This window comes from Sitophilus oryzae, unplaced genomic scaffold, assembly GCF_002938485.1.
Source record: "Sitophilus oryzae breed Bouriz unplaced genomic scaffold, Soryzae_2.0 scaffold_1318_pilon_pilon, whole genome shotgun sequence".
Classification (NCBI taxonomy): Eukaryota; Metazoa; Arthropoda; class Insecta; order Coleoptera; family Curculionidae; genus Sitophilus; species Sitophilus oryzae.
This window is the reverse complement of record NW_022145969.1, coordinates 755,212-779,047: the sequence shown is the minus strand read 5'-3', so window position 1 is coordinate 779,047 and position 23,836 is coordinate 755,212. Positions and strand designations below refer to the sequence as shown.

The window sequence follows — 23,836 nt, the reverse complement described above, 5'->3', positions numbered from 1 at the left end:
TTTAGTTTACTATATGTACAATTTTACTATATAAAATGGTCTTGAAATATTTTAATCTGAAAATGTTTTACCATTTAAAGACAAATAATTATTCTGATGAAACATGGTATTGTTTTATAATAGATTACTCAATTTGGAATTAAAATATTAATATTATGGGAGGGTTATCTCCGGTAAAGTAACAATATGTACTATCTATGTAATGAAAAAGTAAATACGTCCAAACTTAACTTGCAAAATAAAATAGTTTCGTGTATTACTGGTTGTATATTTAATGCTCTATTTCTGATTGGATATTTGCACTCTAATCTTTTTGATAAATATAAAATGGGTAATCAGAAAGACGATGGTAATGCATATTTTTATACAGGGTGATTCAATACCACCCACCAAAAGATGCTTAATGCATGGGATAAATAAAATCAAACAAAATTAAATTATATTATTATTTATTCAGTCGTATATTTTTTCAACACATTAATCATCATATTTCTAAAACTAAGAAAATTTTAGATATAAATTAATAAACTACTCCATATTATTGGATAAAATTGTAAGTATTATCGAATATATTTTGATAGTTAAAATGATCAAAATACTATAAAATTTACAATGATCAGCAAAGGGGTGAATGACATAGATAATATAGTGGGCTCGTCGTATTTCTAAAATATTACACCGACCTACAATCTAGCCTTTAAATCCTAATATAACTTTGAAATGTATATAATATATAAGTCTGTAAAATATTCACAGTCATATTCTTTGGCAATAAGTTTTAAAAGACTAATTCAAACCGTTAACACAGTAACAAAGAACAAAATATCAACAAACTAATACTGTAAACTTATAGATTATTGCACGAAGTTCCTTCTCAAGGACATTACAATTACAAAAATACTTTTTAACACAGGACTTACGTATGAGCAATGAAAATTATTAACAAGGATTCTAAATTAACACCATCAATAAATTAAACCCTAAGGTATGGCACTTTTCTGACGATAAATAAAAACAAAGCTTACAAATCTTTGTTTCTGTAGTGTTATTGTTTTTGCAGCTTTTGGAGGCCTAATTATGTACTAAAAACGCATAAAATACGGGAGTTATGCTTTTGATTTTGTTAAGAATTTGATTTATATCGTTTGTACTATTGTTATATTGTACAGAGTGTTTCATATTAAATTTAAGGAAAAACTATAGATACGTTTCCTAAGATAATAAATTTTATGGAAACTAGAAGTATTATTATTACTAGAAACACCCTGTGTATATTTGAAACTTATCTTCATTCCCATAACTTATACGTTTTTCTTATTACAGTATTTCTTATTTACGAAAATAACGATTAAAACGCGTTTACTTATCACAAAAGTTGTGCTATGACGGGTTGCAGCAAGCACATGTGTTCAGCACCTCTAATAGGGAGCCGATTTATGGAGAAATGCCTAATCATCTCTGGAATCGAAGCGAATGGCTTGCTGAACTGGCCCAAAATAAAAGAACCACTCTCGCCGTTCTTCTGAATCCTCATATGCATAAAACCACGAGCACTCCTAAAAAACATTTTAGATTAACTCAATATAAAGTAACAGGTAGAAAAATCATACTTTAATGACAAAGAGTAATCATTTTTTATTGACTCGCTGTTCCTAACCAAGAAGCTTCCTTCTTTCAGAGCTCGAAGAACATTTTCTGCTTCAACCCTAGTAATTGATCCATGAAACCAACTAAAATAGATCGAATAAATTATAATTAACACTTGAAAAATATACCTTTCCAAAATTAACTTACCCTTGATTCTCTAAAGGCTGGCTGGTATCAATAATATCACAACTATTAAAATTCATTGTATGAGACTGAGTGCTTGTTGATGCGCCGTCGTTACAGACATTAAAACCAAGACCGCTAAGTGTTAAACCTAATCCTACCCTTTGTCTGTTTCCGATGTCTGCCAAATTTAATGTTAATTTTGGCCTACAATGATCTGCAACAATAAAATGCATTAAATAACGAATTTAATTATTATATATCAAATAAACTATTTATATTCAGATAAGAAAACAATATTTGGTATATCAGTATGACATAAATTAGCACTGATTGATGTATTCAAGTGTTTTTAGTCACTTCCTGTTTCACCGGATGCCTAGATCTTGTTAGTTTTTAAATGACACTCTCGGTATTTTTTTACTTTACTTAAGACTTTACTCAACAGAAAATGACACTCTGAATAGAATGTAACCTGCGGTTCATAACGACAATTTGACTCGAAATACCAAGTGTACCAAATTATTAGTAAAAAAAATGCTTTTTCCAAATATGCTAATGAGCCACCCTAGTTTCATTTGAAAAAATTGAGATATGATTAAAAATACAATTTGGGCATATTTTAATTGGCCAAGAAAAGACACGAAAAACATTAGATAATCATATCTATTTTTCTAAGGCTCCTTGATTAAAAATTAGTGTTTTTAACGCAGCCATGGCACTCTAGATTGAAACTTAAAATACGATTTGTTTTTAAGCGAAAATGTAAAAAGTTGACATATGGTATTATGTCATTCTATTCAGAGTGTCATTTTCTATCGAATACAGTAAAAATTAGCGATGGGAACTATCGAATGAATTAGACTATCGAATGGTTACTGAATGAATGATTTCAACTATCGAATGGTTTTATTCGAATAAAATTTGTATACTAAAGCATATGTGACAACCTCGCCGTGCGACTAAATACTTATCGTTGAGCCACGACTATCGAATGCTTTTGATAAATGAAATTTAGTATTCGTTTGATTTTTGTGTGCGTGAGTGCATTATTAGTTCTTCCAAATTTTTATAACTTCGCCTTATAAATACTGTGCTATTTTTGCGTTTATTAAAATATTTAAAATACTAAAATAGTAGGTTTTTTTAATTTTATTTATTGACGATTGTGTGCATATGCAGGTGGTCAAAATTTTTCCAAAAATTTGTGCGATTTTCCGTAGCCCGATCTTTCAATTATTTTAGTTTATATGGTATATGGTCTATTTTTTAAAGGGAAATTTTGAGAAGTAGCAATTTTTAAGAGAGATGAGATGAACTTTATTATATATATTTTTATTTAATATATATTTTTATTAATTTTAAAAATACATATTTGTATTTTAGATGTTTTAATAATATGAATTAGTTGAACTTAATAATCATATTTAAGTAATGTGGTTAAGTAAATGGTTATCGAACTCAAACTATGGGATGAGAAAATTAAATTGAAAGTTTTACACGTGCCAATTTAAAAAAAAAGTTAACGATGTTTGTATTTTGTTTATGCTAATTCTCTTACATGTAGTTTTTTGCGAAGAAATATTTCATTTATTTTTTAAAGTAAATGCCAGTAAACGTAAATATTATTTTTAAATAGTAATATAAAGTACCTAATATAAATAATTTTGATTTCTAATTTTTTATTTATATCTTCCTTCCATTACACTGCATGCTTAGAGAATTAATAAATGTTTAGATTTCATGATTTTAAAGTTTGTTGTTAATATAACAAATTAGTTCTGTAATTATTATTATTTAATAAACCAACGTTGCCAAAAAATTTAAAGACTATATTATTTTTAAATAGGATCTAATATAAATAATTTTGACATCAAATTTGTTGTTTATATTTCGCTACTACGTAAAAAAAATGTTTATATTAAATTATTTTAAATTTGGTATAACAAATTATTACTGTTATTATTATTTTTTATTAAACCAGTCTTTGCTTAAAAACATTAAAAATAATTTTCCTACATCCAAAATAACAAGTATTATTGCAGTGTAACAACAGAATATTAATAAAAAAAAATGCTAAATATATAGACATACTATCCCTAACTAACTAAAGCCAAACAATAATATTCTTTGCTAATATCAACTAATATCAATATATGGCAACAGCGCCCTTCATAATGTATTTTCTGTGTAAATACTAGCACCTCAATAAAAAAAATAATGTGTCCTTATCATTATATGACTCCGAAAAAAATCAAAGATGCCGGCTTCTTTCATAGCATTGCCACCGATCGCTGTCGGGTTTCTCGGAAAGAAACCTACGTCGCCGGGCGACAACTAAAATTCAGTTAATATTTTATTATAATCGATCCTGACGAATAAATGAATTTCATAAATGAATGAATTTTATAAATGAATGGTTTTTGCTGCCGAATTACTAGAATACAATATTTCAAGGCAGATGACGCATCTATTCGATAATTTTTATTCGAATAGTTTTCAACGAATGTTTTCTTACTAGCTATCGAATTATTCGAATGAATTACAACTATCGAATGTTTCGATAGTAATCATTCGATAGTTCCAACTACTAGTAAAATATACCTAGGGTGCTATTTAAAAATCAAGTTGTAGTCGTTTCCAAAAACAATTGAATCGTCAGTCAATCCTAAGTTATGTCATATACTAACATACCAAATCTCGTTTTGTTATCTTAAAAAAGAAAAAGCTACTTTTGAGACGCACCAGGTATAGAGTATTTACCTCTGTTGACTTCAACAACGCTCTGGCTGGAGGAAGCTTGCGAAACGCTATATTCAAGGTTTCCGGCTTGCAGTCTCATTCTTCTTCTAAGCTTTGGCATGTCAAAGGGTAAATCCTTCAGGTCCACTGATGTGGCGCTACCAGACGTGCAAGCTGCATCAGGGAGTAGTCTCCTTCTTCTAAGCTTTGGCATGTCGAAAGGGAGATCGGAGAAGTCTTGCTGTGAGGGAGGTGCCGATAGATCTGTCGCTAGAAAACCTATACGCGACTTGTTAATACCTACGGAGACAAATTTATTATTAGCAAGAGTAAACCTATATTCGAAACTATAATACTGATTGAACTATACACTACTGGCAAAGGAATATTAGCAATAGGAGGTTTTCAATTCGATAAAAAAAGATGGCAAGGCTGCAAAATACACTGCAGTGCAACAGAGACGGATAAAGTGTCTTTTCCCTACCATCGTATAGGGGAAGTGATCATAGAAGTGATACGACGAGAGAGCCCCTGCGAGAGGGGGCGCCGGGCGAGTCTTTAAGACGTTTGTGTGGGGGCTACCGCCTACTAATAGAACAGAATCGAAAAAATAGAAACAGGACGGACAGTGTTGCCATTCAATTAAATCGAAATTATGTTGGCTTGTCAAAATCCTAAATCTTCTAATCCCATTATCTTGCCTACTTAATGAAATATTAAATAAAGTACGAAACAATTTTACGAATGTTTTCTCTAGGCACATAACTTCTTTCTAAAACGAAAAGTAACATGCAAAACTTTGATATCATTTCTAAAATAGCAAGTGCAATTCTATGAAATGGCAATACTGTACGATCTTCCTAGCAGTCGCCCCGACACAGTCGGTCGGCGGCGGCGCTTCACAAAGCCGCGGCTGTGACAAAGGAATTAGGCCGAAAAAAACTTTATAAGGAGTAGACGAACAGGGTTGCCGGGTTTGTTAGATTATAATTCCATACGAGAACAAAATTCTCGGTAGATCTTCAACAAAAATTAAAAGTACAGAAACGAAATAAAATATAATATTTAAGTCCAAAATTAGCATTCCTATGTGTCGTAATAATAGATCACTCAAATAAAATACAAATATAATAAATATAACAAGAATTAGAAATAGCTAGGTATATTATTTAATATTAAAAAAAATATTGAATTAAATAATATTAATATATTAATAAAAACATATAAAACTATAACAAGTAGGGATAGCAGTCACAAATTAGTGTAGCAGTCACTTTTTACCTTTGTACAAATTTTGATCAGTGATATCTAAAATTAATTTCATTTCAATGGGAAAGCTGTAGCAACTCTCAACTCTTTTTCATATTAATATATTTTTTGACGGGAAAATCACTAAAATATTTGTCCGAATTTAGGTTGTTTCTTAACTTAAATTTTGTTTTTGTTTACATTTTTGGGGGAAAATATGGGTTCAACTTTAGTAGATGAATGAAATAAAATCTTTTTAAAAGATATCAACTTCTTCAAGGGCATGTCGCCAATACCGCGCCTAATAAGGAGTAATAAGGATTTTTAGGAATATCTCTGTAACTCTGCAACTAGACAGAACGATGACCTGTATGTGTGTTATTACTAAATAAAATTTAATGAAACAATAATAAAGTCAGATTATACAGATTCCAACGCGGCAGTCGCTTAATTTTTAGTCAAATAAGTCAGCTTTTTAAAAGTGCTTCTATAAAAACTAAAGACGCAGTTGAATATATCGTTAGATTTTTCTTTAAATCGGTAGATCGGTAGCTTACAGACGAAACCGGTAGACCTGGCAACTCTGTGATGAACTGACGGGAGTCGGAATAGCGAGGTGCGGAGGCGCGGGAAGGGAAATAAAATAATGGCGATAAATAAAGGGCAGGGAGATGGGTATCAAGAGTGGATGGGAGGTGGCGGAATTTCTCCAAAATTTGTTATCTTATTGGAGTTTGTCTAAGTAGACAGTCGTAGTGGAAGTGGAAACGGGGAAGTTGTTGTCCACCTCTGTTTAAGCATAGACTTTTTATAGGCGTTTCATTCCAATGCATGTAATTCCTATGCCTAGAGATCCATTGCCGGGCCTGTATAGGGCGATTCACGGCGATGGTACGTTAGACGTTTATAGAGAACCGGTTATAGAATTCTTTTGAAAATTTTGATTTTTGCATAAAGGCACCTGCTCCGTCTATTTAAAATATTTTCAGCGTTACAATGGTGCCGCATCATTTGAGAAGTAGCATCTTTCTTATTTTAAATGGAAAACCCGGTATATTACATTTTTGGAAACTACTTTCATATCTCATGATTTCTCTTTTATACTAATTATCCCTACCTCTAGCATTTTTTGAGATAAAAAATAAAACAGAAATAAAATTGACAAAAACATGATCTTGAATAAGCGTTGGTAAAATCATGATTGGAACATTTTAAAAGGTGAAATTTGGGAAGTGAGTTAACGAAAGTCTATATACTTGATCTGTCTAAATCAACTCACTGGATATTACACAGGGAGAGCCAAAAAATAATTTATTTCCGTTTGTTATAAAATTGCTGAAATCTTTGTTATTTTAAATTCAATTATTAAAATCTTCCGGTTTGTTAAGTAGAGCTTTTTATAAATTAATAATTTTATTACTATATAGTCTCATTTCAAAAATTTCGTTACCATAGAAATTTAGCAAATAAACTCTAATTGATACTTATAAACTTTGAATATTTGTTACGGTAACGATTTTCTTTAAACAGAACATTACTATCTTTTAAATAGCTTTACTGAAGAAACCAGAAGGTGTAGGAATAGGAACATGATACATCATTGAAATGGAATTTTATTTGTGTTTCGATATTCTTAAAGATATATATAGGCTTGAATTTAAAATAATATTTAACAAACAAACTAAAATAAATATTTTTTTTAATCTCCTTGTTTGATTTCCAATCGGTTAATTTAGACAGATCGAATATGTCGACTATGAACCTCTAAACCAAATTTCAATGCTTATTCAAGATCATGTTTTTGTAATTTTACACGTTTTATTTTTTGTCTCGAAAACTACTAGAGATTGGTATTTTTTGAGTCAGAAAATCAAAAATGAAAGTAGTTTCGAAAAATGTAATAATATACCAGGTGTTCCATTTAATATGACAAGATGCTGCCACTTTTAGTACAAAGCGGCAACACTGTAATGCGGAAAATAATTTAGACAGATGGAGCAAGCGCCTTTATGCAAAAATCCAATGAGCCAATAATTGAAAGGAAGACTTGCCTTCTCTGCTTTGTATAGAAATTCCGCTGTCTGATCCCTGGATTTCGGGTCGCTCGTGAAAATTTAAACTCAGAAGATTCTTGTTCTGAGGAAACCGTTTCTTCGACGTCTTGTTTTCCGTCGCAACTGCCTCGGTTTCGGGCGAACATTTTTGCGAATTGTTATTCTTGTTATTATCAGAAGTCTCAGAAATGGGTTCCTGGGAAGATTTATCGGAAATGGGGCTTAAAATGTGAAGCTTGTTGCTGGGTTGCTGTGTCAGAAAGTTGCTCTGAGCAGTTGCATAATTCATTGGACGGGTGCCTACAAGAGAACATGTTCAATTATTAAAAAATGACTTGAGTTTTAGAAGAGTTAATCGTACTTCCTGAGTCAGAACTGTGGCTACTTAAAGATGGAGACTGCCTGCTTGATGAACTACTGGTACTTCTGTTACCTTCGCTAGTACTACTTTTGATACTCTCCATGCTTCCCCCACTGCTGCTTGTCGTCATACTTTCCGTCGACGAATACTTATGTCTAATTCTTCTTATCACACCATCCTTTGTTCTTTTTGATCCACTCAGTAGATTATTTTTTGGCCTACTCTTAATTTCAAATATTCCTTCCTAAAAAGTTCAATATACAGATAGCGCCCACATAAAACGTTTTTCTAGTCAGATAAGACGTTTTACGTGCGGTTATAATAAGTTTTACCTGCCGTTTAGTGAATTCAATATTAATGATAAAAGAATAAGCAGACCTGCAACCTCAACTTAAGTCTTTTTTCGAAAGCTGACTTAAGACTTAAAAATTTAAGTCTTTTTCAAAATGATTTGTGATTTAAATCTGTATTCCGAAATATAAAAAGATTTAAGTCTTTTTATATATTTTTATGATAAATTTTTAACAGCAGCAATATTTTTTAAACTGTTAAGCGGCAGCCAAGCAGCAGAATAAAAAAACAATGTTCATTCAATACTACTAGCAAATAAAACGTTAGTTTTTCTAGTAAATAGACATCTATATTCGATGACAGGTTTAGAACCTGTAATGGATATACATAAAGGACTTCAAAATCGGTTCTTCAAAAAAAAACATATTTTTGTGTTTGTAGTTGTTCTGAAAATTAACCGTTTTATTTTATATGGTTTTAGTCTCATCTGTATCTACAATAAATTAAAATTACGATACTTAGTAAGAAAATCGCCTAATTGGTAATACAAGAAAATTAATATTAACATTTAAAAAAAGATATACTTAAATTGAATTCTGGTTGTCTTGACTTTGACGGTAATTATATTGATTTAAGTCATTTTACTGACTTAACTTGCAGATCATCACGATTTAAGTCAAAAATATAGACTTAAGTCATAAAAACGACTTAAATAACGTTATATTGATTTAAGTCTTTACAAAAATGACTTGACTTGAAAGAAAATGACTTAAGTCAAAGACTTAAAACTTAAGTCATTTGAACTTTATATTGAGATTGACTTAAGGCTAAAATAATTTTGATTTTAGGAATTACTTAAGACTGAAGCCTTTTTAAAACTGACTTGTTGTAGCTGTGAGTATAAGACCTACCAATTCTCCTGGACGATCTCTGGAATTACCAGGCCGGTCTTTGAACTCCGAAATGAGTTTGTTTGAGTTTGATCTGCTTCCAAACTCGATATCAAAAGCAGTGCCCTGACGAGTCTGTAACGATTCACTACTTGTGGTCGGGTTTCTGGCTCTCAAAGACTTAACTGGCAAATTCAAATCTTTCGTTCTGGAGTTTGAGGGCAGGTTTGGAGCGCTCCGTAAACTGTTCATCATCAACTCTTTGCCTGGAAATTTGGATGGAAGCGGAGCAGTGGACGGTGGGGAAGGAGTGTACCCCCTAATTAGCAAACCTCCAGAGGATGTTACAGTAGTTGTAGCATCGTTGGCCAAATGCATATTCTAAGAAAACGTGATATTAATAAAAATATTTTTAAACTTAAAATTTTTATTTAGTTCTTACTTGTAATTCTTGAGATAGATTAAGTACTTGATTATTGTCTTTTGCGTGGCTCGGTTTATCTTTACTTTCTTTACTCTTTGATGACTTGGTGCTTTTGTTTAACGTCGAAGCGCTTCCTAAAAGAGAATTTTTGGATTGTTCCGATCTGGGTTTCTCTCCCCACTGGATCAAAACAGGGTGATTTATCACGCGCTCGATCTGATCGAGATCATCGTCAGATTTGCTGACGCGACAGTCAAAAGCAGTCTCGTAAACATGTCTTTGCCGTGTCATGTCGTCTAGTCCATCGTCTGGACACGACAGAACATTTAAAACGCCCGAAGACAATTGTCGCTGCGCAGACTGCTGCTCGACCGCGTCGTTCGACGCATCCCTTGATGACGTGCTGTGACTGTCGACCGAAGGAGACTTTTTCTGTCTGTAAAAAATTAGTTTAGAGTTTCTATATATAATTTTAAATTATATACTGCTACTAACCTTAGTGTGGGTCTACTCCTAACCGTTTGTCCAGCGTTGTATCCTTTTCGATGTCTTCTAGTGGACCTGGTCCGTTTAAAACTCTCTTCTTTAACAGGCTGCTGCTTAATTTGAGCTGTGGTCTTATTTACGCTAGAGTAAAGTTGATTTTGCGGAGACTGGTGCGGACTTTCGGTGGTTTTATACTTGAAAAGATCCCCGTAGTAGTATGGCGATGGGTGCCTCTTCGCGGTGGAAAGGTCTGGTTTATTGGGCGACGGAACGTCTAGGACTGATGCGACATGCAAACTGGCACCTTCGTTAATACTATCCGGGGAATTAAGGTCCAAGGGTTTAGGTCTGGCTATAGAGGGATAAACGAAGTCGTCGTCAGAAGTAGGGTTGGACGATTCCTCTAAAACAAAAAATGTTTCAAGAAATGCTATAAATAAAAGTAGGTCCAGAACCGGAAAATCCCAGTATCAAAAGTACCGCGAATTCTCGGTTCCTAAGAAGCGCGGTACCGAAATTCCCGGTTCCGAAAACCCTAGATAACAGGTTGTGTTTACCTGTGGTATATGGTTGAGAATATTCCTTATCTGGGCTAGTAAAATATTTGTTATCGTTTTCTTCCTGAGTTAGTTGCTGTTGAGAATCTCGTGGAGTTGAATATGTATCTAACACAACCACCTAAAAATAGAATTATAGTTCTTATTAAATCACCATTACAAGGCTATTACTATTTAGATATAAAATTCAATGAAAATTTAAGCCCCTGTTCAACCATTAGTTTATAAAAAAAATAATAATTTTACACTTACATGTTCTTCTTCGGCACTAGAAAGGATTAGCTCGGAAAAATTCTGAGATATGAAACAATTATTGGAAACCCCTATGCTATTGGGCCTCTGCCTTGCTAACTGCGCCAAATGATCTACAGGCAAACTATAGTCTTCACACAAAGAAATCTGAAAACAAAATAGCGATAACGGGGTTAGGGTTGCATAATATTCTTAAGCATGTTTGTTTATAATTAGCTTAATTACTTAATTCGGTATTCGCGTGCACGGCTAAATTTAATTTATTTAACAGACTAGACCATTTTGCAAGTTAGGGTTTCAGTCAGTATCAATTACGAATTATCTAAAATTAATTCTGAAGTTTGCAGTACGAATTAATTTATTTGGGTATAAGAAAGAAAAAGGGCTAGGAAAGTTTTACTTTAACTTTGAACTCTCCAAGTGCCAAAAACTATCAACTTCAAAAGTCAGGGGATTTAAATGAATAATTGAACTCGTATTCTTACGTAGAAATAAAATAAAAAAAAGAGTCTTTTATAAGGGAATTTCAAAAATTCGAATATATTTTATAAGGCTAGTAATAGTGTCGCGTGGAATTACTTTATTATACTGCTTGGAAGCCCTGGCAAACTCTGAGGGCTTATATTTCTTTGTGCCGGGAATGATGTATGGAATTCATTACAGGGAGCTTCAAAGCCATTACAGAGATATTGGCCGATATTAAATATTTTTTGTTGGTCTGTTGAGATCGGATTTAACAAAGAAGATAAACGTAATTTATCAAATTTTGAAAAATCATTTCAAAATAGAACGACAACGAATTATAACAGATTCTGCTTAAATTATTTCGAGACTATCTAGACTAGTCTCAAGTCTGAATCTTCCAGGAGGGATTGTAAATGTTTGTTTCGTGTCGGAAAGAGATAAAAAGCAAAGAAAACATAAACATAGCCATTATAGAAAATTGATGATATAGAAAAAATAAAGTCATTACTTATATTTTTCTAGTTTTTAGTTTACGCTTTTTGATATTAATATCTTAGACAAGTTTGAACAAAAAAAAAAAAAAAAGATAAATGATATAGTATTCTTTAAAAAATGTATAAAATCTCTATACCTACATATGTGACGAATTCATCTCTTCAAAAAAGTCTTACGGGTATTTGGCCACTCTTAAGAAAATCTTACAAAATAAAATAGTTATTTTTTGTAAATACTGCTGGCGTTCATCCAACGGTAACTAATTGTCAGCAATGGCTTACTAATAAACAAATTTGCCTAACTATAATGTTTCGAGAAGTATATCTCTTCCCGTTGTCAGAAGCAAAAAAAAAACAAAGAACAAAGAAAAAAACACTATTTAAAATATCTAAATATAACTATTCAAGAACACACTATTCTCTAACAAAAAAAAAAAAAAAAAAAAACAAGAACACTAATTTTTTAGTTTAACTTGATATAATGTTATTTTAACAGAACCTCAATGGTTTTTATAGACGTTGTTGAAAAAACTAAAGTGTTTTTGAGTTGAATTTGGATATTTTAAATAGTTTTTAATTTAATTCTTTGTTCTTTGTGTTTTTTGCTTCTGCCGACGGGAAGAGATATACTGTCCGAAACGATAAGAATTTTTTTGTCCGTTAGGCAAATTTATAGGTGGTCTCCGTTGGATTACGCCAGCAGTGTTTACAAAAAATAACTATTTTATTTTGTAGAATTTTTTACAGCAGCGAAATACCCATAGGACTTTTTTGAATAGCATTCTTTCGTACTTTTCTCTTATACGTTATTAAAAATATTTAGTATACATCAATATCAGATGATGAAGTGGTCAACAAAGCATAACAATGATTCTTTTTTTTTCGAAATATTCGTCGAGAGTAAAATTACATTTTATACTAATTTTTCAATTAATTTTTAATTAGCGATTGTCTCACATATATGATTATTTTTTATGTGGATTTTATATTTTAAATATTAATAATTATAATGTGATTAATACTGTATCAAGGGAGTTATTAATTATCAAATGAAAATATCGAATTTCTTTGTTAAGGGTAGTGTTTAAATTTCAACATTTTTTAAAAAATATTACACTGTTATTATTATGCACTTAATGTTATTTATTAATGTTGTTTATTATACACGTTTTAGTAAAAAAGGGTAAAATTATGTCGCGCCAAAATACTCAAATTTTATCTACCGCATGCTCAATATGTATATCTATTGTCTTTAATCATTTAGACTCACCAGCAAAAAGCGATGGAAATAATAATAATAACTATTCACATATTAAACAAACTTGTGGCAACGAAAACCACCACAACACGGTGAACGTAGGGTGCCATCAAGTCTACCGATTAAAGAAATACTCTGTTTGGTATGAGTCATCGTTAATGTATAGGTATATATAGAAGCAAGTGTGACATCAGGGAACAACGAAGAGTTTGCGCGAGCAAAACTCGTGGAAAGCGGTGGCCAAATCGATTTCCCGACCTTCCGGCTACGGGTTAACACCGCTAAATGGCGCCAAATTGAAAAATTAAAACTGCCATAGCCTAGGGCGAGCATTTTCCCACCCCCCAATTAACAGCAGAATCCTTTCGATAACGCAAACGTTATTTATCGGATAAAATCATGGGATAAGTATAAAATATCAACAATAAAAATTATCATAATTTTACAAAGTACGAATCACCTTTTTTCATCGTCTGAGGGGGTTAGGGAACCTTTGGCGTTACAACTGCAAAATAAAGCACTAATTCACTACAATACACCCAAACAATTTGCTTTTATGTGCTTTGGTGTATTATAGTGAATTGGTGTTTTATTTTACTGATCGAGGGTTAAAAAATATATTTTATACAACGAGCTATTTTTTGCAAATATCTATAAACAAAATTATGGTAGCTAAGTGTCTTAATACTATAAAACTTACCAATTCATTAGAGAATCTTCTGCTACATTCAAGCAGTGCCTGAAATATAAATTATCACTATATATACAGAGTGTTAAAAAAAATCATAGATATTTTTAATTATAACAGAAAACTAAAAAAATAACAGAAAATGTTGTAGTTCGATGTTGAAAATCCAATTGATTTTTCTCAGGAAAGATTAAATGATATTGTATTAAATATTTAGACTATAAAAAAACAAATATACATATCAAAATGACTGTTCATTTTCTGAATCACATGGTATATAAAATTTATCTCGTTGGCATGTAAATAAGATTTCTTGAATGAAGATAGAGTTGTAGCTAATCCAAGCCTGAAGCCCCGTTCTGAGAACTGCGTCGTGTCGTTGGCGACACAGTTTGACATTTCAAACAACCAATGAGAGCTGTACTAAATTTAAAATTGACAGCTGTTTGAATTTTGTACAAATCTGATTGGTTCTTTTGTCGTGTCGCTGGCGACAGTCGCAGTTCTGAGAACGGGGCTTGACCTTGTTACTACCTACACTTGGGCATATATCATATATACAGTATGGTAAAAAAAAACATTAGAAGAATTACAGAAAATTGAATGATTTTGATTCTGTAAAAATATTTAAATTTATTGTCACAGTTACTAAGTAATAATCGCTGAATAATAAGGTAATCACAGCATGTATACAAAACTCATAGAAATTGTTTTGGAAAAGAAAAGAAATTTTTAAACTATTATAATTTAAGATCCGTACTAATAATGTTGTAACTGCAGAGCTGCAAGTCATTTTTTGATTTAAATCATTTTAATGACTTAATCCATTTGATTTTACGTCATATTTCGAAAGTTGCGGAAGTCATTTTCAAAATGATTTATGATTACCTCTTTATTCCGGAATTTAAAGACTGAAGTCATTAAAAAAAAGCTTAAATCTTTTAAAAGATTTAAGTCATGAGAAAGGATTTAAGTCTATTCAGAGAAGAGTTAAGTCAGAGTTTTCATATATTGATACATTTTAACAGCGGTATTTCCATTTGAACTATCAAGGACCCTGATCGCGGCGGTTTGATCTGCCGGGCTGCAGATCAAAAACAAAGACACTCGCTACCGTCATAGTAAAACATGTCTAGTATAATAAATGCGTTTTTTACCTTGTTTATGAAAATAAGTGTCGGTCATATTAGTTATGCTACTGAATTCTACGTAGAAAAGTCTTTGGAACTCGGTTTTCATATCTTTTGGGTATGTTATAAGATATCCGGGATATGAGGTAGTCGAGAAAAGGCAACAATTTCAAATTCGCCCTGTATTTCAGGAACTAAGCGGGCTAGGACAAATCTGTGTACCATCATTAGTTTCATAAAAAAATAGCACAGTAATGTGAAAACCGCAATGTTTTATATTTGGTCATAAACGAGAAACCCTGAAACACTCAAAATTGGGACACGCTGTACAAAGTACCACAAAATTTAATTTTATTGTAAGATGTGTATATTTTTTTATTGTTTATTGTTTGTAGTTATTCTGAAAATAAAACGTTTTATTTTAAAATCGGTAATACAATAAAATTAATATTAATTAACATTTTAAAAATAGGTACTGACTTAACTTGCAGATAATCATGATTTAAGTCAAAAATATAAACTTAAGTCATAAAAACGACTTAAATAACGTTAAATTGATTTAAGTCTTTACAAAAATGACTTGAAATAAAGTGATTTAAGGCAAAGACTTAAACAATTTTGATTTTAGCAGTGACTTAAGTCTTTTTAAATCTGACTTTTTGCAGCTCTGTGTAAGTGATTTGTTTATGTCGAGTTTTAAAAATTTCTTTGAAGGAAGGGTAGGTAGTGTGTTGATGTACTCACTTTGCGCCTAATAGGTGATAGATCTTCGCTGTTCCTGATAAACCTTTCGAACTTGAAGCTGTTGGACCTGTAGAGTTCGTTGTCGGACTTCTTGCTACAGAACTTCCTGGTGATAGCCCGCGACTTGCAAGATTTACAGTCTTTCACTACATCCCAATCGATATTAAATATACCGCGGGACTTCTTGCGGTTGTCCACATTGACCACTCGCCTCCGCGACTTGGATCGCCTCCGGCGACGGACTTTGACATGCTCTTCCGCGGTCACATGGCCATCAGCCTCTGGTTGTGATCTTTTAGAGAGGCCGACTCGTTTCAGCACTCTGTCCATTCCAGTGGCGAAATTGTGACTGGCCCGCATATATATCCTATATATTTGGCCGCGCACGTAGCACGCGCACTCAGCTGACTATCATTTCGATTTGGGGTTGATGCAAATTACTCAACGCATCTTTTTTTACATTAACCTTTTATCCTACCCCCCGAGCACGTGTTCATGCTCTTTTTTTTTCATCTTTTTACTTTTCTCTCATTACTACTGTGTTTACACTCAATCCGCGCTGAAACGAACTCGTACGTTGGATTTGAACGATATTGATTTTTCATTTTTTTAATGAACTCCTCAAACGAATTTTTAAAAGAATTTAAAGAATTATTCTAAATAAATTTCATTTCACGCCCTTATAGGTCACGATATATCCCTCTAAAGCACTGTCTATACGTACAGTTTTACCTATTCAGTCAAAAAGTATCATTTACTTACTGCCATTACTTGCTGACGAGTATTTGAAACGCATCAGAAGATGGTTATGGAAGGCATTTTCTTTCATGGCAAGTTTCGTTTCTGTGCTCAATTCATGATTACACAGAGTAGAAAACTCTGTCTTTTACTTTCCAGAATGCAAAGTTTTCCAAAAAAAAAAAGCTTTTCCGGAATCAAATTGACTGTTGAGGTAATCGAATTCCGTTCTTCTCTGATTTTTATAGCATTGTTGTGATTTTTCTGAGGGGAGTGCACATGATTTTAAGCCTCTTATCTCTCCTTTTTACAGCCTTATATGCACACAGTACGTCTGTCCGTTCTGTGGCTAAGGGGTATCCGTGAGCGGGGAAACGATATTCTCTCGATGTTTTTCGCAACAAATTAGAGGACGCGTCCCATCAATAAAAATTCGACAAATTTGCAAGTAGCCAATAAAATGAGTGGGCGGAGCGATTTGCGGTGACGTACTCGTCAAGTCGACGTATAAAATATATTGCTGTTTATTTAAATGTTTTTGTCCGCATTCCTTTCATAGACACAGATCCAGCAGACGCACTTTACAGTACGTCTGTCCGTTCTGTGGCTACGGGTATCCGTGAGCGGGGAAACGATATTCTCTCGATGTTTTTCGTAAAAATTAGAGGACGCGTCCCATCAATAAAAATTCGACAACTTTGCAAGTAGCCAATAAAATGAGTGGGCGGAGCGATTTGCGGTGACGTACTCGTCAAGTCGACGTATAAAATATATTGCTGTTTATTTAAATGTTTTTGTCCGCATTCCTTTCATAGACACAGATCCAGCAGACGCACTTTACAGTACGTCTGTCCGTTCTGTGGCTGGGTATATCCGTGAGCGGGGAAACGATATTCTCTCGATGTTTTCGTAACAAATTAGAGGACGCGTCCCATCAATAAAAATTCGACAAATTTGCAAGTAGCCAATAAAATGAGTGGGCGGAGCGATTTGCGGTGGCGTACTCGTCAAGTCGACGTATAAAATATATTGCTGTTTATTTAAATGTTTTTGTCCGCATTCCTTTCATAGACATAGATCCAGCAGACGCACTTTACAGTACGTCTGTCCGTTCTGTGGCTACGGGGGTATCCGTGAGCGGGGAGAAACGATATTCTCTCGATGTTTTTCGTAACAAATTAGAGGACGCGTCCCATCAATAAAAATTCGACAAATTTGCAAGTAGCCAATAAAATGAGTGGGCGGAGCGATTTGCGGTGGCGTACTCGTCAAGTCGACGTATAAAATATATTGCTGTTTATTTAAATGTTTTTTGTCCGCATTCCTTTCATAGACACAGATCCAGCAGACGCACTTTACAGTACGTCTGTACCGTTCTGTGGCTACGGGGTATCCGTGAGCGGGGAAACGATATTCTCTCGATGTTTTTCGTAACAAATTAGAGGACGCGTCCCATCAATAAAAATTCGACAAATTTGCAAGTAGCCAATAAAATGAGTGGGCGGAGCGATTTGCGGTGGCGTACTCGTCAAGTCGACGTATAAAATATATTGCTGTTTATTTAAATGTTTTTTGTCCGCATTCCTTTCATAGACATAGATCCAGCAGACGCACTTTACAGTACGTCTGTCCGTTCTGTGGCTACGGGTATCCGTGAGCGGGGGAAACGATATTCTCTCGATGTTTTTCGTAACAAATTAGAGGACGCGTCCCATCAATAAAAATTCGACAAATTTGCAAGTAGCCAATAAAATGAGTGGGCGGAGCGATTTGCGGTGGCGTACTCGTCAAGTCGACGTATAAAATATATTGCTGTTTATTTAAATGTTTTTTGTCCGCATTCCTTTCATAGACACAGATCCAGCAGACGCACTTTACAGTACGTCTGTCCGTTCTGTGGCTACGGGGTATCCGTGAGCGGGGAAACGATATTCTCTCGATGTTTTTCGTAACAAATTAGAGGACGCGTCCCATCAATAAAAATTCGACAAATTTGCAAGTAGCCAATAAAATGAGTGGGCGGAGCGATTTGCGGTGGCGTACTCGTCAAGTCGACGTATAAAATATATTGCTGTTTATTTAAATGTTTTTGTCCGCATTCCTTTCATAGACATAGAGATCCAGCAGACGCACTTTACAGTACGTCTGTCCGTTCTGTGGCTACGGGGTATCCGTGAGCGGGGAAACGATATTCTCTCATGTTTTTCGTAACAAATTAGAGGACGCGTCCCATCAATAAAAATTCGACAAATTTGCAAGTAGCCAATAAAATGAGTGGGCGGAGCGATTTGCGGTGGCGTACTCGTCAAGTCGACGTATAAAATATATTGCTGTTTATTTAAATGTTTTTTGTCCGCCTTCCTTTCATAGACATAGATCCAGCAGACGCACTTTACAGTACGTCTGTCCGTTCTGTGGCTACGGGGTACCCGTGAGCGGGGAAACGATATTCTCTCGATGTTTTTCGTAACAAATTAGAGGACGCGTCCCATCAATAAAAATTCGACAAATTTGCAAGTAGCCAATGAAATGAGTGGGCGGAGCGATTTGCGGTGGCGTACTCGTCAAGTCGACGTATAAAATATATTGCTGTTTATTTAAATGTTTTTTGTCCGCATTCCTTTCATAGACACAGATCCAGCAGACGCACTTTACAGTACGTCTGTCTGTTCTGTGGCTACGGGGTATCCGTGAGCGGGGAAACGATATTCTCTCGATGTTTTTCGTAACAAATTAGAGGACGCGTCCCATCAATAAAAATTCGACAAATTTGCAAGTAGCCAATAAAATGAGTGGGCGGAGCGATTTGCGGTGACGTACTCGTCAAGTCGACGTATAAAATATATTGCTGTTTATTTAAATGTTTTTTGTCCGCATTCCTTTCATAGACACAGATCCAGCAGACGCACTTTACAGTACGTCTGTCCGTTCTGTGGCTACGGGGTATCCGTGAGCGGGGAAACGATATTCTCTCGATGTTTTTCATAACAAATTAGAGGACGCGTCCCATCAATAAAAATTCGACAAATTTGCAAGTAGCCAATAAAATGAGTGGGCGGAGCGATTTGCGGTGACGTACTCGTCAAGTCGACGTATAAAATATATTGCTGTTTATTTAAATGTTTTTTGTCCGCATTCCTTTCATAGACACAGATCCAGCAGACGCACTTTACAGTACGTCTGTACCGTTCTGTGGCTACGGGGTATCCGTGAGAGGGGAAACGATATTCTCTCGATGTTTTTCGTAAAAAATTAGACGACGCGTCCCATTAATAAAAATTCGACAAATTTGCAAGTAGCCAATAAAGTGACTGGGCGGAGCGATTTGCGGTGACGCACTCATCAAATCGACGTATAAAATATATTGCTGTTCATTTAAATGTTTTTTGCCCGCATTCCTTTCATAGACACAGATCCAGCAGATGTACTGTACTGTATGTGTTGAGCATTTCTTGTACTTGCGTCATGAACGTACTGAAGTTCTATGATTGATGAATTTTGTACGTGTTTTTGCCTTGAATCTTATTAATACCTACTACCACCTCTATAAGCCAGAGTCGACTCTCCGCCATGTCTGGCCTCTCTGATTGACGGTAAGGCCGGACGGTCACATAGCACATAACCGTTTAAATTAGTGGAGAACTTTTGTGATATATAGCTAGTCTCTTTATTGGCAAAGCCTTGGCAACAAATATTGTTTATTTTGAAGTACTAGCCAGCAGAATACAGAAGTTATATGGACTAAGCAAGGAGTTAAAGATAAGTTAAGAGTAAAGATTATTAGAGACAACAGACAGATGGCGTTAATAGTAATGGTTTTATTGAGGTGAATGAACAGTAAACACGTTAGATATTAGAACTTAAAAGATGTATTTGAGTAATGTTTTACTATTTACATTGTATAGTAACATTAAGTCTACTAATATGAAACAAATTTTTGCCAAAGAAATATACAATTTCATTTTACTTAACATAAATAAGAATGGATGACAATACACTAGGATAAATTTAAAAATAGTAACGTCTGAAAAGGGAGAGAGCAAATAAGAACATTTTAAAATTATTTTATCTTTTAGTTCAATAGTTCCAACGTTAATAGTTCATCCAATACAAATTCAGCTAGTTTATTTAGTACCTTTGATGACACATGAATGATGGATAGATATTAACATACAGAACACAACTTTTTACAATCAGAGACTTTTTATTTTAGGGAACGTCAAAATAATTTATTTACAATATAATACATTTTTGTATTTTTACCAACTTTTTTCCACTAAAAAGTTTTTAGAGGTACTTAAACTTAGATTTTTGGTTTATTTGCTGATTAAAAATAAGTAAATTTTATTACTTCCTTCTCGTTTATTTATACAGGGCGAGTCTCAATAAGTGCAAATATTTTCAGGGCTGGTAGATCTCGATAAAAGAAAGATATTTTCTCTTTACCGTGTTTCAAATAAGTCCAAAATAACCGAGTTATTTAACTTTGAAAATTAAAAAAAAATGATTTTTTGCCTAAATTTTGACAACCACCAAATTCGTTCTGGAGATTTTCTCTCTTATAAATTTAATCTACTACGTATGTTACCATATTATCAAGAAATTATGTTTTATAAATAAAAACTAAAAAAAACAAATTTTCAAAAAAAGGCGTGTTTTGTGGTCCAAATCTACTACCCCTAAAACTATTTGTACTTATTTAACTCGCCCTGTATATTTAATAACATAATGCCCACAGATATTTAACAATTTCCATAGGAAAAAGAATTGTTTAACAATTCACGTGGGTAACAACTTAAATAAGTCTTACACGGATCAATTTAAAAACCTTCATTAGAAAAAATATGCCTAATACAAAATCTGTGCTTTAATAATAATAAATCCGTTACTATTAAGTAAATTAACAACTTGTATACAGGTATGCATAGCGTCTACCTACATTAGAAAGGTTCTAAGTCCAGATAATACACAACCAACATATTTTTCCCAGTAAAAATATAAAAATTCTAAAAAATATTAAATCACATTGCGAGAACTTGAAATTATTTAGGACAAAGACACTCAGCAAAAAATATATCTGCAGGGTCCGGCAATAGTGCGTCGGGCGTCTGTAGCTCCTAGAATAAAAAACTTGGGAACTTTAAGTGCACACCTAAAGTATGTCCTAGGATCTATTTCAAAAAGTGTGACCGGATCGGAATGAACACCCTGTATATTATTGTATTTTTGACTTCCTTTCAGATCACTTTACATAATCCTAGGATATGAGCTTTTAAATATGTATCTATAGTTTCAGATATATATTAAAAATATATATTTTCAGCCTTTTATAAAAAAAAATACTAAAAATACAAGAACTGTCCTGAAATAAAAACTATATTAAGTATTGAATTTAGATGGTCTATACTTACTTAGCTATTAATAACGTAATCATACAGTACGTTCAAAATTCTGCGCTAAACTTCCTAAAATATAAAACAATTTTTCGTTCTTTTTTTAAGTGGAACGCCCTGTATATATTTTTTTAATAGATTGAGGATTAATTCTCCATCTAATAAAAAAATACATACAATAATATACAGGGTGAAAAACTATTTTATATTTGCGAATGTCTGGCATAGAATTTTGAACACCCTGTATAATTTCAGAATACGATATTAATAGCAAAGTAAGTATAGACCATCTAAATTAAATACTTAATACAGTTTTGATTTCAGGACAATTCATGTATTTGTAATAATTTTTTAAGCATAAAAAAAATATTTTTTTATTTATTTATTAATATCTCAGAAACTATCGAAATATATTTACTATTTGGAAGCCAAAAATTCAATAATATACATGGTGTTCCATTTCAAAAATCACCGCGATCCACTCACACTTTTCTGAGCTACCCTGTAGATATTAAAATATTTTCCTGAGATACATCATAGTAGATATATACTTTAGGTTTGCACTTAAGCACGAATCCCAAGTTCCCAACGGCGTCAGCGATGGCTATGAAATGAAGATCGGTGTCATTTTATATGTAAAATTATATGGTGAATGTCATCGATCGTCATTTCCAAGCCAACTGGATGCCGTTTTTTTTTCGATCATGCGTTATAAAAAATATAGACTCGCTAATTTACTGTTTGTTAACTTCATATTTTAAATTTCTAATAGATGCATATCATACACTGTAAACTTACAAGTATTGACGTATTCCGTTGGAGTTGAAACAACATAAATACGCAGCTAAATAAGAGTAGCAAAAAGATAAAGAAACGCTTATAAAAAGTGTGTATACAAATATCTATCACATTAACATCACGCCAAGAAAGTCCGTGAAGATACCATAAATTGCAAGTCTCTGATTATAAAGATCTATATGACTGAAAAACAAATACACATTTTGTAATTCTTTAGCCCAAGGTCTTCAAATACTGATTCTGTTCAAATATCACAGGCAGAGGAGAAATTTTTTTAAGTTCGCATTTATTTATGTTATATAAAAAACACATCAGATCTTATAATTAATTACCTTGTAACAAACAGAAACTCAAGAAAGTCTAAAAAACGTCAACATGGAACTATACTAAATGAAACACTAAATTATCCCCTACCTTGGACATTTCACATCTTTTTTTTAACAGCTAGCTATATATTTTGTATTTAAAATAAATAATTATAGTAACAAATGGTATCGACAGATATTTATCTTTAAATTAACTATAGTAGTTCTGGCTCTAGGAGATTCACAATCCAATTACATAGTTTGAAAACTGTTTTACCGGAACCCAAATCGGTTTGCGATTCTTCTAGTATAGGCCTAATGATAACTGTACATAAGAAAGACGGTTTTCTGTTAAAGACATTGGTAACAATAAAATTGAGATTCTTCATAGAAAACATTTTTTTTATAGTGTGTATCTAAAAGTTCGCATAAATGGGGAAATCTTTAATTACTGATAGTCCAGGAGGCAGTGAATTTTTTGTAGTACTTATTTTCTCAGTCGACGGTGACATTTTTTTATAATTTTTCACATGGTAAATAATACTATAATTTCACTGAAAATACACGTCTGGCTCTCATCACAATCACAAAAGACTCACCAGACTCACAAGTCAGGTGCTTAAATGAGGAGAGGAAACGGTACGTATGTATGAATTTAACGTGCCTGCCGAGCATTGGACGAGCCTGGGAAGGCTTTCGGGATGTTCCACATTAGCCAGATTACATTTGCAGCTGTATAATTATAATA

General features: G+C 33.2%; 1 protein-coding gene across 2 annotated transcripts; it reads right to left on the bottom strand.

The window, feature by feature from the left end:
* Positions 1 to 468: 468 nt before the first annotated feature.
* Positions 469 to 16,951, bottom strand: LOC115875056 (serine-rich adhesin for platelets). Of its 2 annotated transcripts, none has more exons than XM_030890402.1 (13): positions 15,855 to 16,951; positions 13,993 to 14,031; positions 11,076 to 11,222; positions 10,824 to 10,944; positions 10,276 to 10,669; positions 9,799 to 10,216; positions 9,378 to 9,737; positions 8,176 to 8,419; positions 7,812 to 8,114; positions 4,516 to 4,812; positions 1,795 to 1,987; positions 1,611 to 1,730; positions 469 to 1,556 (listed from the first exon to the last, which is right to left on the bottom strand). In XM_030890402.1, exons 1-13 carry the CDS (start codon positions 16,212 to 16,214, stop codon positions 1,367 to 1,369), a joined length of 3,186 nt encoding a protein of 1,061 aa, XP_030746262.1. In that variant the 5' UTR covers positions 16,215 to 16,951; the 3' UTR covers positions 469 to 1,366. The 2 variants fall into 2 exon arrangements, with proteins under 2 accessions (XP_030746262.1, XP_030746263.1); XM_030890403.1 differs by having other exon boundaries at positions 4,534 to 4,812; positions 15,855 to 16,950.
* Between the last annotated feature and the right edge of the window lie 6,885 nt (positions 16,952 to 23,836).

Excerpts from the sequence above, each read along its gene's own strand:
- LOC115875056 (XM_030890402.1), bottom strand. The coding sequence starts at position 16,214 with ATGCGGGCCAGTCACAATTTCGCCACTGGAATGGACAGAGTGCTGAAA. Across the intron at positions 10,945-11,075 it reads CTAGTGCCGAAGAAGAACAT|GTGGTTGTGTTAGATACATA; the intron begins GTAAGTGTAAAA and ends TTCTATTTTTAG. Across the intron at positions 4,813-7,811 it reads TTCTATACAAAGCAGAGAAG|GTATTAACAAGTCGCGTATA; the intron begins GCAAGTCTTCCT and ends TTGTCTCCGTAG.